At 44.1% G+C, this 17,306-nt stretch overlaps 1 protein-coding gene across 2 annotated transcripts in view; it reads left to right on the forward strand.

Moving 5' to 3' along the window:
- The first annotated feature begins 1,123 nt into the window (after positions 1 to 1,123).
- RAB3B (RAB3B, member RAS oncogene family) overlaps positions 1,124 to 17,306 on the forward strand; it is a 73,521-nt gene continuing 57,338 nt past the window's right edge. The window contains exons 1-2 of one of the 2 annotated variants that reach the window (XM_061121908.1): positions 1,124 to 1,235; positions 13,692 to 13,919. In XM_061121908.1, the coding sequence (XP_060977891.1) occupies positions 13,692 to 13,919 (228 nt within the window). In that variant the 5' untranslated portion in view covers positions 1,124 to 1,235. Of the gene's footprint in view, positions 1,236 to 2,707; positions 2,756 to 13,691; positions 13,920 to 17,306 lie in introns of those variants that run through there. The other variant, XM_061121909.1, reaches the window with a different exon arrangement.

The raw sequence follows: 17,306 nt of genomic DNA on the forward strand, positions 1-17,306 counted from the left end.
AGAGAGTTGGACATGACTGAGTGACTGAACAACAAGAGACCTCTAAGATTTGAAAAGGAGGACGACAATGGGGAGGGATTATAATTCTAAACCAAACGTGGCAGCTGGTTCCTGTGACCTCAGGAAAACTTGAAATGAAGTCCAGGTCTGTATGGAAGGATGGGATGCTATTTACCTGTTACACCTGCCTTCTCTGGCAATGATGGGACTGTCTAATGACAAGGAAAGAACATTTTCTCACTCCAGGCTACTGCTGGTAATGGAGAGCCATTGGAAATGTTTTGTTTGTTTCATCAGGGTTGAAGGTAACATGGTGACATATAGAACAATCACTCAACCTGCTGATGAAGACGGTAAATTGAAGAGTGGAGGCAGGGAGACCCACTGGGGGGCTGTTGCTTTAGTTCAAGCAAGAAGTGATGAGGCCTGAACCAGGGTGAGAGCGATAGAGAGGAAGGGAAGGGATAGGATATCTTGAAGTGAAGTGAAGTGAAGTGAAGTGAAAGTCACTCAGTAGTGTCCAACTCTTTGCTACCCCAGGGACTGTAGCCTGCCGGGCTCCTCTGTCCATGGGATTTTCCCGGCAAGAATACTGGAGTGGGTTGCCATTCTCTTCTCCATGGGATACCTTTATGGAGGCGTTATTACCAGGCTGATGGGATATAGGGTCTGAAGGAGTGCATAGGGTATACAACAATGCCCAGGTTTCTGGCTTCGCTTCCACCTGTAGACAGCCATTCAGATCCTGCCTCTCTCCATGGGCTTCTTTGAGTACGAAGTGATAAATGCACAAGCAAGAGCTTTAGAAATGGCAGAGTTACAAACCCGTCATCATCTACTTTATCATCAAAGCCCTTTGATCACCCTGCTAAGTTCAGTCTCTGGAACGAGGCGTGAGAATTAAGATAAATCACTATAGTCAAACAGGTATTGGGGATCTTCGGGTCCCCAGCAAACCTCATATTCCCTACACCTGCCGGGAGCCGAGGGCCAGGGGAAAGCGGGCTCCGCCCCTGGGCGGGGCATGGGTGGGGCCTTGACTCGGCCGTAGCCCAGCCCAGCTGCAGCCCGAGCCTCTGCCCGAAGTCGCCGCGGAGGGGACCGGACCCGCCCCACCCCGCCCCCCCACCTCCCGGCTCCGCGAACCCGCTGCGCCTTCTGCCGCCCGCCGCCAGGTCCAGCGGTTTCGCGGCGCTGCCAGGGAGCGAGCCGCTCGTCCTCACCCGGAGTCCCAGGTAAGGGGCGCGGCCCGGCAACCCGCCTGGGGCGGATCTGGGACCGATCCCCCGAGCGGGGCGCGGAGGACAGTGAGCGGGCATTGAGGAGGAGCGCAGGGCAGCGGAAGGGACCCCAAGAAGAAGGGGCCAGGGGCGGTCACTAAGGAGAGGTACCGCGGCAGTGAAGGGGCACGGAGCCTGGGAGGGGCCCTGAGGAGGGTCTACCCGGGCTTTGAGGGCCGCGGGAGGAGCCTCAAAGGTAGGAGCAGCGGGATCGGAGGAACAAGAAAGAGGACGCCGGGGCTGGGGAGAGGGCTGAGCGGCAGCTGGAGCGCAGCGAGGGCCGGCTGAGGGGGAACCTGGGTGGAGGGGGATGGAGGCGGGGGAGATGTCGGAAGGGAGCTGAGAGGGGCAGTGCGGGCAGAGGGTACCGAGCAGCCGAGGGGCGGGGAAAGGAGTGCTGAAGCGAAGAGATTAAGGAGAGCGAGGGAGGGGAGGCGTGCAAGTGAAGAGCTAAGGGGAGGGGACTGGGTGGTGGGGGTCGTTTTGAGATGGAGTGAGACGACGAGCGCTGGGCTGGAGGGGGTGCTGGGCGGGGAGAGGGTAATGTGAGTGTGGGGTGGAGCGGAGCCCAGCTGGGTACAGGCAAGGTGGGTAACTGGAGTGGGGGCTTGGAGGTGGGAAACTAGGAAGAATGAGAAGGTGGGAGGCAAGGCTAGGTCTATCCAGGCTGCAGAGAAAGCGGGTGGGGAGCTGGTGAAGGGAGAGTCCTGGCCTTGGGTATGGGCTGTGGCAGCCCGAGTTCCGGCTAGAGGTGGGCTGTGGAGAGGCACTGCAGTTTAGCAGGGGGCTGGGGGAGCTGTCCTGGAACTTGGAGAGTTTAGGGTGGTGGATGGGCTGGGTCTTGGTGCGGAGAAAGCCAGGTGTGGGTTGTGGTGTGAGAGTGGGAAGATGATGGGGGCCCAGAGTGGAGTCCGAGAGCATCCGAATGCTAGCCCTGTCTTAGCTCCTCTCAAGCTGAGGAGGGGGCACAAGCACTGGACGTTATTACACTGCTACCTGGGACCAGAGACAAGAAAAGAATCATTGACAGGGAAATTCATCCACAGGCAGACTCTTGCTCTAGAGTCCAAGTGTAGGAAGAGATTTTTAGGGAGGGCAAGGTGGCAACCTCTGGCAGCTAGTAGAGGTGCGGAGGGGAGTGAGAGAAGGACAGGGACATCTATCTCAACTGCATGGAATCCAGATGGAAAAGGGTAGGGGATAGTAAAAGGAGCTGGATGTGTGTGTGTGCACAGGTGTGTGCCCACCTGTTCTACTCTTATAAACGGAGGAAGACAATGGAAGTCTGTGAAAAGCCGCCTATGGTATAAGAAAGCCCTGATGCTGTGTTGTTGCTGTTTAGTTGCTCAGTTGAGTCGGATTCTTCGTGACCCTGTGAACTGCAGCCTGCTAAGTTCCTCTGTCCATAGGATTTCCCAGGCAAGAATACTGGAGTGGGTTGCCATTTCCTCCTCCAGGGGATCTTCCCAAGCCAGGTATGGAACCCATGTTTCTGCACTGGCAGGAGGATTCTTTACCTCTGAGCCACGGGGGAAGCCCCTGGTGCTTGTTTGCGGGAGCAAAGACATTCTGCTGGAGGATGGTGGGTCAGGGAAGACTTTCTGGACATGAAGGATTTAGCTAGCAGCAGAGGAAAGTATGTTCCAATCAGAGGAAACAGTATGGAAGAAGGCAAAAATCTAAAATGATCTCCAGCCCAAGAAATAAATCTCCAGTTTCTTAAGGATTATGATGTGAAGGGAGGCACCAGTAACCTGTAGAGGATGTTTGAAAAGGTTTTCCCTCTAAGCTGGAATTCCTATGGTTTCTCTTCATCTCCCCAGAGGACAGGGGAGAGGGCACACAGTAGGTGCTCAATGAATGTTGATTGAATGAATAATTGAGCTGTGCTTTTGCTCTTGCCTCGATTTCCTCACCTACTCCCAAGAATTGTTGTGAGAATCAAATATAATTTGGGTAAAAGAGCTTCATAAACTGTAAAGCACTGTATAGAAGAGAGAGCCCACTGACGTTATTATGCAGGTTTGCCTGCGTTATGATGATGGTCATATCAACCTCTATCTCTTTCTAGCCTGGAGAAGGAAGTGAATATTTATCAAGCATCTATCGTATGCAAGGCAGACTACAATGAAAACGCCTGGTAGAGTGCCTGGCATTTAGTAGTAGGTGCTCACTAAATGATAGCTATTACAATATTGTTTCTGTGGCTCTAAGAGATCAGGGGAAACAATGAGGAGCTGGGCTGGGCTGGGCTGGTGGTGGGGAATGGTTTCAAGAAAGGTTGAATCAGAAAAATGAGTAAAGTATGGCTTTAGGGAGGAGATTGTCTATAGCAGGGTGAAGTTCAATTGTCTAACTCCCCCTTTAACCTCATGGATAGATCTTCCCAATAGGTAGACAGAATTACATTTACTGTGTCACATAGCAGAATATCTGTATGCTTTACCAACATTGTGAGTGAACTGGAAGTATTAGTTGCTCAGTTGTGTTGGACTGTTTGCAACCTTGGACTGTAGCCCGCCAGGCTCCTCTGTCCATGGAATTCTCCAGGCAAGAGTACTGAACTGGGTAGCCATTCCCTTCTCCAGGAGATCTTCCCAACCCAGGGACTGAACCTGGGTCTCCCCCACTGCAGGCAGATTCTTTACCCTCTGAGCTACCAAGCTTGACTGTAATCCTCCCAACAATGCTTATTTTACAAATGAGGAAACTGTCTTACTCAGGCAAAGTTTCTTGCCAAGGTCTCATAGCTAATAAATGCTAGGCCTGGAAACTGAATCTGGCCTGTTTGTTTGGAATCCCAAGCAATTTCCACTACCCAGGATGACTTGGTAGAAGAAAACATGAAGCACACAGACAAAAAAAATTTTTTTGGAAAGGAGTTATAAAGCACTGTCATATACTAGTTTTAATTCTTCCAGTAGTTTGCCCAGAAGTCATTTTATTAACTCATTTTATAGATAAGGAAACTGAGAGCCAGGGTGTGATCTGCCTGAGGTTACACAATTGCTTAGAGAGCCAGGGCTCAGTCCAGCTGTCTCTGACTTAATCCTGTGCTCTTTCCATCAAAGGGAATTTCCTCCGTGTACCTCTCCGCTTTTGTGTATTCAGTTGATCTCTTGCTGCATTTAAGGGCTGTCTCCTCTCCTTCCCCCTTTCATGGCTGAAGTTGGCCTCGTCCTTAGTCAATCAGACTCAAAGTGTTATTTTTCACGCCAGTTCTCCTAGGAGCCATTTCATTCTTCTCCCAGCCTGGAACCAGAGATGACTTCCTGGATGGTCCCTGGGCCTTCATCTGTATTGCTTGTCACGAAGAGCAGGAGCTACACAGCTCTATCATCTATGTGACTGTCACAAAAGAGAGGGAAGATCTGATTGATGCTTATCTGACAAATGCAGTTCTGCATTGACCTGTCTGCTCAGATCTGCCTCAGGCAGTTGCCTGCTGGGGTGGTTTTTACCTCTCTTTTGAATGTCTGTGTAGCCCCTGCCTTCCTTTTGAAAAGATCTCCTTAGGGGCTCCCATCTGAACCTATTTTCCAACTGAACTTCTCAGCTCTCTGCCTCTCCCTGTTCTCACACTATCTTCTGGGAAAGCTACACTGTGTGCACATAAACAGAGGTTGACAGTACAGCATGGCAAATGCTAGGAAAGAGATCTCAGGGTGCTGGGGATGTTTTTCTTTTCTTTTTTAAATTATGTCTGTTTATTTTTAATTGATTGATGATGGCTTTACAAGACTGGTTTTGATTTCTGCCATACTGGAGATGCTTTTCTATTCACCCTGAAATTGTTGTGGGCTTTCCCAGTGGCTCAATGATAAAGAATCCGCCTGCAATGCAGGAGTTGCAGGAGACACAAGTTCGATCCATGGGTCAGGAAGATCCCCTGGAGGAGGGCATGGCAACCCACTCCAGTATTCTTGCCGGGGAAAAAAACCTCACGGACAGAGGAGCCTGGCAGGCTACAGTTCATGGGGTCACAAAGAGTCGGACACAACTGAGCACGTATACAGTAAAATTGATGTGGTTATTATTTTCTTTAAGCCCAGTCCAATCTGAAAGTCATCAGATGACAGAAGTTCTAGTAATGATGCTCCAACTGACTTGTTGTGTGACCTTTGACAAGTCAGTTCTCTTTATGGAGCCTTGATTATTTTTTCCCCTGAAAATGAGGAGAGTGTATCAGACTAGGAACTGAAACTATTTTTTACTCTTGGCTCACACCTATGGCAGACATAGCTAATAAAGGCAGACACTTTACCTACTAATTCTACACAAGGCTAGTGTAGTTTTTTTCCATACACTGTACGTATGAAGCACCATTATATACGTTTTCTTATTTAAAAATCATAGCAGCCTTCTGCAGTAGGTAATGTGATCACATCATAGATGAGGACACTGAAGCTCAGAGTTTAGGTTACTTGTCCAATTTCATACACTGAGTTACTGTGAAAGCTGGGACCAAGAGCCAGACTTTTTTGTTATGATAAAGTTGCCACTCTAAAATCTCTTCTAATTCTAGAAATCTAAGAGTGCAAGCAGCTGCATCAAAAAAAGAAGACCAATAATACAACATTTACATCAAAATTTGGCACACAGCAAATGCTCAATAAATGTTTATTGAAAGGAGTAACATGCCCAAGGATTTAATCTAGGTTCAGTGTTGACAGGGTGTAAGGATAAATAAAACTCAGCTGAATCCAGAAGGAGAGATAGACAGTTAATTGTCAAATAAGCTCAAATTATGGAGCCCAGATCAGGGAGGGGGCACTTGACTACAGAAGTGAATTAAAGAAACCAGTGAATTAATATTTATTGAGTACCTCCTATTGGTTAAGAAACCACACCAGCTTATTTACATATGATAAATGCTCACTCTGTTGGTACCATCGCTTACTGAAGTAGGTGGTATTTTCTTGGTTTCAAGGTAAAAATACTGTGACTTAGAGAGCTGATATAACTCACCCAATAATTCAGCTGAGGAATAGAGCAGGGATTTTTACTTTTCCCTTATTACAGCATAAAGTGAAGTTGCTCAGTCATGTCTGACTCTTTGTGACCCTGTGGACTGTAGCCTACCAGGTTCCTTCGTCCATGGGATTTTCCAGGCAAGAATACTGGAGTGGGTTGCCATTTCCTTCTCCAGGAAATCTTCCTCTCTCCCGACCCAGGGATTGAACTAGGGTCTCCCACATTGCAGGCAGGTGCTTTACCATCTGAGCCACCAGGGAAGTCCTTATTATAGCATGGTACTAAGCTAATCTCAGCTGTTAGCTGTGCTGCTGCTACTGCTGCTGCTGCTGCTAAGTCACTTCAGTCGTGTCTGACTCTGTGCGACCCCATAGACGGCAGCCCACCCTGGCTCCCCTGTCCCTGGGATTCTCCAGGCAAGAACACTGGAGTGGGGTGCCATTTCCTTCTCCAGTGCATGAAAGTGAAAAGTGAAAGTGAAGTCGCTCAGTCATGTCTGACTCTCAGTGACCCCTCGGACTGCAGCCCACCAGGCTCCTCCATCCATGGGATTTTCCAGGCAAGAGTACTGGAGTGGGGTGCCATTGCCTTCTCCGTGTTAGCTGTGAGTCCTGAGCAGATCCTCACAATTTCTGGCTCTTAGTTCCTTTCTTGCTCCAATAGGAATAGTAATCACTACCCTTCCAATTTAATCCTTCAGGTCTACTTATAGGGTAAAATAAGATAAAGGAAATGAGTAAGGATCAAATCTGTGCTTTAATAAAGTTATTCTTTGATCAGGAGTTCCACTTCTAGAGATCTCTCCTAAGGAAATAAATTGTTGTGTTGTTCAGTTGCTAAGTCATGTCTGACTCTCTGCTACTTCGTGGACTGCAGCACACCATGCTTCTCTGTCCCCCACTATCTCCCAGAGTCTGCTTAAATTCATGTCTGTTGAGTTGGTGGTACTATCTAACCATCTCATCCTCTGTCATCCCCTTCTGCTTTTGCCCTAAATCTTTCCTAGCATCAGAATCTTTTCTAGTGAGTCAGCTCTTCCCATTAGGAGTCCAAAGTATCAGAGCTTCAGCTTCAGCATCAGTCCTTCCAGTGAATATTCAGGTTTGATTTCCTTTAGGATTGACTGGCTTGATCTTGCTGTCTAAGGGACTCTCAAGAGTCTTTTCCAGCTCTACAGTTCAAAAGCATCAATTCTTTGGTGCTAAGCCTTCTTTATGGTCTAACTCTCACATCTGTACATGACTACTGAGAAAACCATAGCTTTGACTATACAGATCTTTGTTGGCAAAGTGATGTCTCTGCTTTTTAATATACTGTCTAGTTTTATTATAGCTTTCTTTCCAAGGAGCAAGCATCTCTTAATTTCATCCTGTCATCACTGTCTGCAGTGATTTTGGAGTCCAGAAAAATAAAATTTGTCACTGCTTCTACTTTTCCCCTTCTATTTGCCATGAAGTGATGGAACTGGATGCCATGATCTTAGTTTTTTGAATGTTGAGTTTTAAGACAGCTTTTTCACTCTCCTCTTTCACCCTCATCAAAAGGCTCTTTAGTTCCTTTTCACTTTCTGCCATTAGAATGGTATCATGTGCATATCTGAGGTTGTTGCTGTTTCTCCCGGCAGTCTTGATTCCAGCTTGTGATTCATCCAGCCCAGCATTTTGCATGATGTACTCTGTATGTAAGCTAAATAAGCAAGGTAACAATATATAGCCTTACTGTACTCCTTTCTCAATTTTGAACCAGTCAATATTTCCATGTCTGGTTCTAACTGTTTCTTGACCCACAAACAAGTTTCTCAGGAGACAGATAAGGTGGTCTGGTATTCCCATCTCTTTAAGAATTTTCCACAGTTTGTTGTGATCCACACAGTCAAAGGCTTTAACACAGTCTTAATGAAGCAGAAGTAGATGTTTTTTCTGGAATTCCCTTGTTTTTTCCGTGATGCAATGAATGTTGGGAATTTGATCTCTGGTTCTTCTGCCTCTTTGAAACCCAACTTGTACATCTGGAAGTTCTCCATTCATGTAGTGCTGAAGCCTAGCTTGAAGGATTTTGAGCATAACCTTGCTAGCATGTGAAATGAGAGTAATTATATGGTAGTTTAAACATTCTTTGGAATTGCCCTTCTTTGGGATTGGAATGAAAACTGACTTTTTCCAGTACTGTGGCCACTGCTGAGTTTTCCAAATTTGCTGATGTATTGAGTACAGCACTTTAACAGTATCATTACTTAGGACTTTAAAAAGCTCAGCTGGAATTCCATCACCTCCACTAACTTTGCTCATTGTAATGCTTCTTAAGACCCACTTGACTTCACATTTCAGGGTATCTGGATCTAAGTGAATGATATCTACACCATCATGGTTATCTGGGTCATTAAGACCTTTCTTGTATAGTTCTTTCATGTACTTTTGCCACCTCTTCTTGTGACAGTGACCAAAACCATCTCAAAGAAAAAGAAATGCAAACAGGCAAGTGGTTGTCTGAAGATGCTTTTCTAATAGATGAGGGAAGAAGAGAGGTGGAAGGCAAAGGAGAAAAGGAAAGATATGCCCAACTGAATGCAGAGTTCCAGAGTATAGCAGAGTATAACTTTTCAATAAACAGTGCTGAGAAATAAGAGGAGAATGATACAATGGGAAAGACTAGAGATCTCTTCAAGAAAATTCAAGATATCAAAGGAACATTTCATGCAAGGATTGGCATAATAAAGAAATAAATAGGAAAGAGAACAAATATTTATGTAAAGAATGGTCACTCTAACTTAATTATAATAATTGAGACCAGAAAAATAAATATACAACTTTAAAGAATTGGTCATGTGATACAACCATAGAGTGAAATAAGGTGTAGTCAATTGAAATGATATTTACAAGGAATTTTTAAAGTCTTAGTAAGATGTTTATGATATAATGTTAAGTGAAAAGGAGTAGGATACAAAACTAAAGATCTCAGCTACTAAAATACACATGGAAGATATAGACTCGAGAGTATGGTATGCTACCATTTATATATATATATATGTAAATATATATAAAGTATGAACAGACATCTATGCTTATATATGCTATATAAGACTACCTTTGAAGGATACATAAATTGTTAACATGTTTGCCTCTGGGGAGAGGAACTAGAGATTGGGAATCAGGGGTGGAAGCAACAGTTACTTTTCACTGTAAACCTTTAGGTTCCATATTACTTACTTTTTATGCTGAAAGTTAAGAAAATAATGCAAATGACAAATAGTGATAAAATAATAGTAATTTTACTATTTGATAACTTGCAAATAGTAAAATTTGAATTATTTTTAGTGTAATATAGATGTTTCAATATATATTATTTATATATATAAAGAGTAATGCATACACTGGCTTATTATAAAAGTGTAAAAGGATACAACTTAGGAACACCAAGTGGAAGAGATGCATAGGGCAGGGTATGGGGAAAGGGAGGTCTTGGAGCTTCCATGGCCTCTCCAGGTGTACCACCCTTCCAACACATCAATGTCATCACCAGCCTGGAAGATCTCCACGTCCATTTGGTTAGGGTTGTTTATGAAGACTTCATTCCTGTAGGCATGATTGATTAAGTCCTTGGCCTTTAGTCATCAACTTAATTTCCCGCCCTTCTCGTCTCCCCAGAGGTTAGCGGGTGATGCTGAAAGTGCCAGTCCTCTAACATGTGGTTGGTTCCTCTGGCAACAAGCCCCTACTCTGAGGTTGTCCTGGAGCCCCAGTCACCAGTCATCTCATTAGCATACAACAAGACACTTTATCACTTGCACTTCCAGACATTCCAAAGGTTTTAGGAGCTCTGCCTGGAACCAGGTACCCAGACCAAATACGTATCTTTTATTATATCACAGTGCTCAATAAATGGTAACTGTTACATGTTTATTGTCACCACCATGTCCCTCATGGAAAATAACGAGTACTTAACAAGTATTTACTGATAATATTAAGGCCCAGGTATACCACAATATATATACCGTTTAAATTAAATAATAAGATATAATTTCAAAATAGATGGCACTCTGGTGTGTGAAAAAATAAAGGAGGAAATGTACTTCAAATATTAATGATGGCAGTTTCTGAATGGATGGGGTGTCTAGTAATTTAATTTAATATTTTTCTTTTTTATAGTCTTGTGTTTTTCCCTAACATTTAATAATGGATATATACTTTCAAAGGCGAAATTTTGTCTTGAAAACAAAGAAAGATGACCAGTAGCAGAGCAGAGGATGGTGTGAGGTCATTGTGATTGCTTCCCTTGTCTTAGATAGAAAAAAGCATAATTCCTTTGACTTGCCAGTTCTTGAAATGGGCTCTGCATCTTGTACAATGAAAAACTGAAAAGTTTGAGCTATGAGACAGTTGGATCACGCCAATTGTTCACCTCCAATCTCACCGTCTTCTTTCATGTAAATGCTATGTCTCAGTCTCCAACTGTCCTGGGCATGTTCCACACCCACCTAGTGAGCTTGCCAAGGGGCAGGCTGATACAGGGGTGGGTGTGTAGGTCCTAATAAAACCTTGAGAGCTGGGAGAAAAAGAGAAGGAAGAGCAGAGGCCTGCTCACCAGAGAAGGAAGGCTGGTGGTGGCCTATTTCAGGACGTATTATTATTAAGGGCTGCTAATAATTCTACATATTCATCTGGCTTTTCTTCAGATGAGCTTTTCACCTTCTCCATTTGTCAGCATCTTATCTTTATAGCTCACCTGAGAGGCCCAGAGAGATAAATCCATCTCTCTTTTCCTTTGAGAAAAACAGCAGGAATTCCTAAAGAGGATGACACTCTGGACATCTTATGTCAGGGCTGTCCTTCCACCCTCCTCTTGACTACACACCCCGCTCACCTGAGTACCCAGTGTTAAGTAGGAGTGATGGCAGGTGGAGAAGTAGGGTCCCTGCAGAAAAAGAAATAAAAAAGCAAGTAAGACTATGGGGCCGAGTGCTTGATTATGGATGGCATTCAAACTCAAATCATTCTAGAAAAAGAGAGGATAGTGGCAGGACTGTGAGTGCTGAGGTCTCAGGGAAGGTCTGGCATGTAATAAATACTTGCCAGATGAATGAATGAACAAATGAACAGGTAAATAAATGAAGGAGCTAGGCTTTGAAGGATTTGGAATAATAATAACTTATATTCACACTTGTTGGGATTTACCAGCTTATTAAGATCTTACTCCTTATTATCTCATTTGAGTCCTGTAATAGCCCTGTGAGAAAAGCAGGGCAGAAATTGTTCTCCCCATTTTCCAGATTATGAGATTGGGCCCCAGAGTGGTGATGTGACTTTTATTAATTCAGTATACATTTACTGGGTGCTGATTACATACTAGGACTTGTGCTGAAACTAGAGAAATACATTAAGAAGGAAATACATTAGGTCCAAGATGCTTGGTCTAAAGGTGAAGCTGGAATAGTAAACAGTTCTGAAATGATACAAGTGCTATTGGAGTGCACTGGGAGCTTGGGGCCAGGAGTGCATGCCTGTGCCCTGCCCAGGGGAGGTGAAACTTCACATGGATCTGCAAGGTTGAATAGGAGCTTATTTGAAGGAGAAAAGTATTGTGGGCAGAAAGAATACATAGCTAAAGGGACAGAAGCAAGAAATAACAGCATATTTGGAGTGGAGTATAATTTGGTATGGGCTTCCCTGGTGGCTCAGTGATAAAGAATCCACCTTCCAATGCAGGAGACACGGGTTTGATCCCTGGGTTGGGAAGATCCCCTGGAGAAGGAAATGACAATCCACTCCAGTATTCTTGCCTGGGAAATCCCATGGACAGAGGAGCCTAGTGGGCTATAGTCCATGGGGTTGCAAAAGAGTTGGACATGATTTAGCAACTAAACCACAACAACAACAGCATAATTCTATAAAAAGTAGCACAGATTGGTAGGGAGAAGCCTTCAGTTCAGTTCAGTTCAGTTCAGTTCAGTCGCTCAGTCGTGTCCAACTCTTTGTGACCCCATGAATCACAGCATGCCAGGCCTCCCTGTCCATTGTCAACTCCCGGAGTCTACCCAAACCCATGTCCATCAAGTCGGTGATGCCATCCAGCCATCTCATCCTCTGTCGCCCCCTTCTCCTGCCCCCAATCCTTCCCAGCATTAGGGTCTTTTCTAATGAGTCAACTCTTCGCATGAGGTGGCCAAAGTATTGGAGTTTCAGCTTCAACATCAGTCCTTCCAATGAATACCCAGGACTGAACTCCTTTAGGATGGACTGGTTGGATCTCCTTGCAGTCTAAGGGACTCTCAAGAGTCTTCTCCAACACCAGAGTTCAAAAGCATCCATTCTTTGGTGCTCAGCTTTCTTCACAGTCCTACTCTCACATCCATACATGACCACTGGAAAAACCATAGCCTTGACTAGACGGACCTTTGTTGGCAAAGTAATGTCTCTGCTTTTAAATATGCTATCCAGGTTGGTCATAACTTTCCTTCCAAGGAGTAAGCATCTTTTAATTTCATGGCTGCAATCACCGTCTGCAGTGATTTTGGAGCCCCCCAAAATAAAGTCTGACACTGTCTCCACTGTTTCCCCATCTGTTTCCCATGAAGTAATGGGACCAGATGCCATGATCTTAGTTTTCTGAATGTTGAGCATTTTATGCCAACTTTTTCACTCTCCTCCTTCACTTTCATCAAGAGGCTTTTTAGTTCCTCTTCACTTTCTGCTATAAGGCTGGTGTCATCTGCATATCTGAGGTTATTGATATTTCTCCCGGCAATCTTGATTCCAGCTTGTGCTTCTTCCAGCCCAGCATGGGAAGGTAAAATTTAGAGAATTTATTCTTTGGTTAGTTGGTTCTTTGTCAAGTTGAACAGTTTGGGCTTGATCTTTAGAACGATAGGGAGCCATAAATGTTTTTGAAATAGGAGAATGAGAGCTGTGTGTTGGCTTTTCCTGGAATGTTCAAACATTTGCTGTCTTGACCTTCCTCCCTCCAACCACCCCCAAACTCAGCTTAGGAGCTGTCTCCTAGAGGAGCCTCTCCTTGACCACCGTGTCTTCAGGCTGGGTTAGGTGCTTCTGATGAGCTTCCTCAGCCACGGCTTCCCTCTGTCTTATCACTTATCCACTGCTTTGTTACTCTGAGTTTTTTACTCTAATCTGCAGCCGCTCAGAGGTCAGACACCATGTCTGATTCATATTTGTATTCTTTGTGCCCAGCACAGGACTTGACTCAGAACAGTGTACTCAGTAAATATTTGCTGAAGGAATATTTGGGAGGAGCTGGTTCCACCCCAATCATGAGATGACATTTGGGGCAGATTCAGTGCGGGGGTGATTCTGAGTAGTGTATTTCTTCAGTGATGCTGGGGTGGGGATTGAGTGTGTGAATGGGTGTGTGACCATTAAAAGTTAGGTGACTCAGTGTGAGACTGGAGATGTGTTCCTGAGTGACCACAGGTCTCTCCTGCAGATGGCTTCAGTGACCGATGGTAAAGCCGGAGTCAAAGATGCTTCTGACCAGAATTTTGACTACATGTTCAAACTGCTCATCATTGGCAACAGCAGTGTCGGCAAAACTTCCTTCCTCTTCCGCTATGCTGATGACACCTTCACCCCAGCCTTCGTCAGCACCGTGGGCATTGACTTTAAGGTGAAGACTGTCTACCGCCACGAGAAGCGAGTGAAGCTGCAGATTTGGGTGAGTCCTGGGCATCTTGGGCAGAAGTGTCCCGAGAGCTGACTTGCTTGCTAGTACAAAGGCTGGGCAGTGGGGCCAGTTTAGAACTTTGCTGGCGTTTATGACATTAGACCCCAGTGCTATTGCATGTCTGGCCCTTGGACTGCCCCTTGCTGATTTTATACATTTGCTCTCATCTGGGGACTCAGTTGCTTCTGCTGCTTAACCGTCCAAAAGGTTTTATCCTGGATTATACAGATGAGTGACCAAGAGTCTGGGCTTCGGAGTTATAGGCCTGGATTCAGATTTCAGTTTTGCCAGTTATTAGTCATAGAACCTGGACTAAGTTACTTAACCTCTCTAGGTCAAGTGTTCCTCTTTGGGGATTATAATGACATCTATATCATAGGGTTGGTGAGTGCTTAGCATAGTTCCTGGAATGTAATAAATGTACAGTAAATATTAGCTACTATGTCCATAGTCTATCACTGTGTAATCACCTTAAAACTTGATGGCTTAAAACAACAATAATTCATTAACACACAGTTCTATGGCTCTAATATTTGGGAGTGGCTTGGTTTCTGGCTTGTGATCTATTATGAGGTTGCTGGCAGATGTTGGTTTGGGTTGCAGTCATCTGAAAGCTTGAGTGGACCTGGAGGATTCCTTTCCAAGGTGGCTTACTCATGTGTCTGGCACTGACTTTAGTAGGAGACCTTTGTCCCTTCCTACATCGCTCTCTTCATACAATGTCTTAATGACATGGAGCTAGCTTGTCCTAAGGGGAGCGATCCAAGAAACCAAACGGGAAGCGGTGATGTCTCTAATTAGAGTATGCTATAGGTCGCTAATTCAATGTAGAACGAAACTCTACAAAGGTATGAGTCCTGGGAGGTGAGGATTATTGGGGACCATCTTGGAAACTGGCTATCACAGCTACTATTATTGGTATTTACCAGTGTACTAATAAAATATATACATATTTGAGATGATAATAGCAACATGTACATCATATACTTTTTGATAATGAATTAGCGTTGAGATTGGAAATTTAAAAAATCTGTGATTTAAAGTATTCAAAATGTATTATTTATTATTTATTATCAGTCCACTCAACATTAATACATTGTGCATATATGTTATTAGTATAATCTGTATACAGTGCTTTTTGTTTTACAGTTTTTTTCCACGTATTAATATTATCTCACAACCCCATGGGACAGATATTCAGAGCATAATTAATTTACCTTAAGTTGACCACACAGCTACAAAGAGAGATTCCAACTCAGATCTTCTGATTCTAAAGTATGAGTTTTTTTCTCTGCACTGTGTCCATTAGGTATTATAGAGCCCATGTTTCCATTTGTGGTCATATTAAGTATTAATTTATATAGAGATAAAAGTTTATTTTGTTTATTTATTCTCTATTAAAAGCATCAAGGAATCATAAGCCACTGGAAATGGGAGAAACTATGCGGACCATTTAGTTCTTTGGTTCTAGAAGCGTGGTGTCCAGATCAACAGCATCAGCACCATTAGGAATTTGTTAGAGATGAAGAGTCTCAGGTCCCTCCTCACACCCAGAGAATCAGAAACTCTGGGGTATAGCCCAATAATGTGCTATAACAAACCATCCGGGTGTCTTGAGGTAGGCTAATGGCTCAGACGGTAAAGCGTCTGTCTGCAATGCAGAGACCCGGGTTCGATCCCTGGGTTGGAAGATCCCCTGGAGAAGGAAATGGCAGCCTTCTCCAGTATTCTTGCCTGGAAGATCCCAAGGACCACAGAGCCTGGTAGGCTACGGTCCATTGGGTCGCAGAGTCGGACACGACTGAGCAACTTCAATTTCAATTTCAAAATTGAAGAACCACTGATCTAGTTTAACTACCTCATGGTGAGGATCAGTCAGCATTTATTAAGTGCCTATTATGTGCCAGTGCTTCCATTTGTGTAGTCTGACATCCTTCCTGCAGCCAGTGCACAGAGGGGGCTGAAAACACAGGATATTTGGGGCATGGTGAGCAATCCAGTGAAAATGGAGCAAGGCCGAGAAAGAGCCTGGAGGGGATGCTAAGAGAAATTTGCTGGAGAGGCTGTTGGGTGGCAGTTTGGGGGTTAGAGAGACCTTAGACAACAAATAAAAGGTTCTTGACATGGGCCAGAGGCTACATGCCTGATTATTCCTTAGGGAGCTGAAGAAACTTACTAGAGTTTATTATCTTTGAATACAAAATCAGTGTATACTAATATTTGCTATATGGATTTACATGGATGTCTTCATTTGATCTCCACATTAGACAGTCGTATATCCTGCACTCAAATACTCTTCAGGTAGAAGGAGAGAAGTCTGCCCTTCTAAGGGATTGGCAGTAGCGGCTCCCTTGCTCTTTTATTCATTTTCAGCCCATTGTGAGCTTTTGCAGTTTTCCTGTGCCTCATTAAGTGGGTTTATTGACTGTACTATCTATTTTTAACAAAATGAACCCCCATGATATATATGTAGCTTAAAAGAAACCCACAAAGAAGCTTCTGATTGAGGACTATACTAATTATAGTGAGCCTAAGTGAGCACAGAAAATGGCTAGACATGTTTCCCCAACACCTAGCATAAGTTCAATGTTAGCCATGTTTTGAGGTAAAATCAATGACAATCTAATATGATCTGACATAAGTACATTGCTTTTGCTAAAAAAAAGATTAGCAAAGGTTTTTGTGTGTGTGTGTGTTTGTATGCATGTGTACTTTCTGTAGCAGAAAATAAACATTTCTGTACTGTTCATAAATGCTTTAAAATGTAAGCATTTGAATATTTCCTTTGTCATTGTAATATATTTTAATATCTTTTGTGTACCGAAGCAGGCAGATATATAGGCTTTGGTAAGTCACTCCATTTCTATGAGTAGATAATATCCTCAACTGTAAAGGTCTCATAGATTTGTTGAGGGGAAGCCACACGTGAAAACATAGTATTGTGCCTGGCACATATTAAGAATACAATAAAAGTTAAGTCCTGTCCTCTCTCTGCTCCTGACCCTCATGCAGACAGTGACTGACTTCCCTCCCAAGGTTTCCCACCTGTGGTTCCAGAAGTGCTGGAATGGCATCCAGGGATTCATTAACACTGTATGAAGCGTTCAATTAAATTTCTCAAGCTCATTCAGTCTCTCCCAGGGGATTTCAAAAAGCCATTGTCAGGGTGGAAGGTGGAGACGGAAGAAGAGGAGGTTAATATTGCTGAGCAGGACCATTCACAAAAGGAGTTTCTACCATCTCTGGGGGATCATGAGGGTACTGGTGGTGCTTTGTTTCCCAGCGTCTCTTGCCATATAAGTCCTTGAGAGCCCCTTCTATGTCCGGAAAGGTTAATTTTTGTGGACTAGAGAAAATAATCTGACTGGGGAGGTAAGG

Source organism: Dama dama, chromosome 20 (assembly GCF_033118175.1).
Source record: "Dama dama isolate Ldn47 chromosome 20, ASM3311817v1, whole genome shotgun sequence".
NCBI lineage: Eukaryota > Metazoa > Chordata > Mammalia > Artiodactyla > Cervidae > Dama > Dama dama.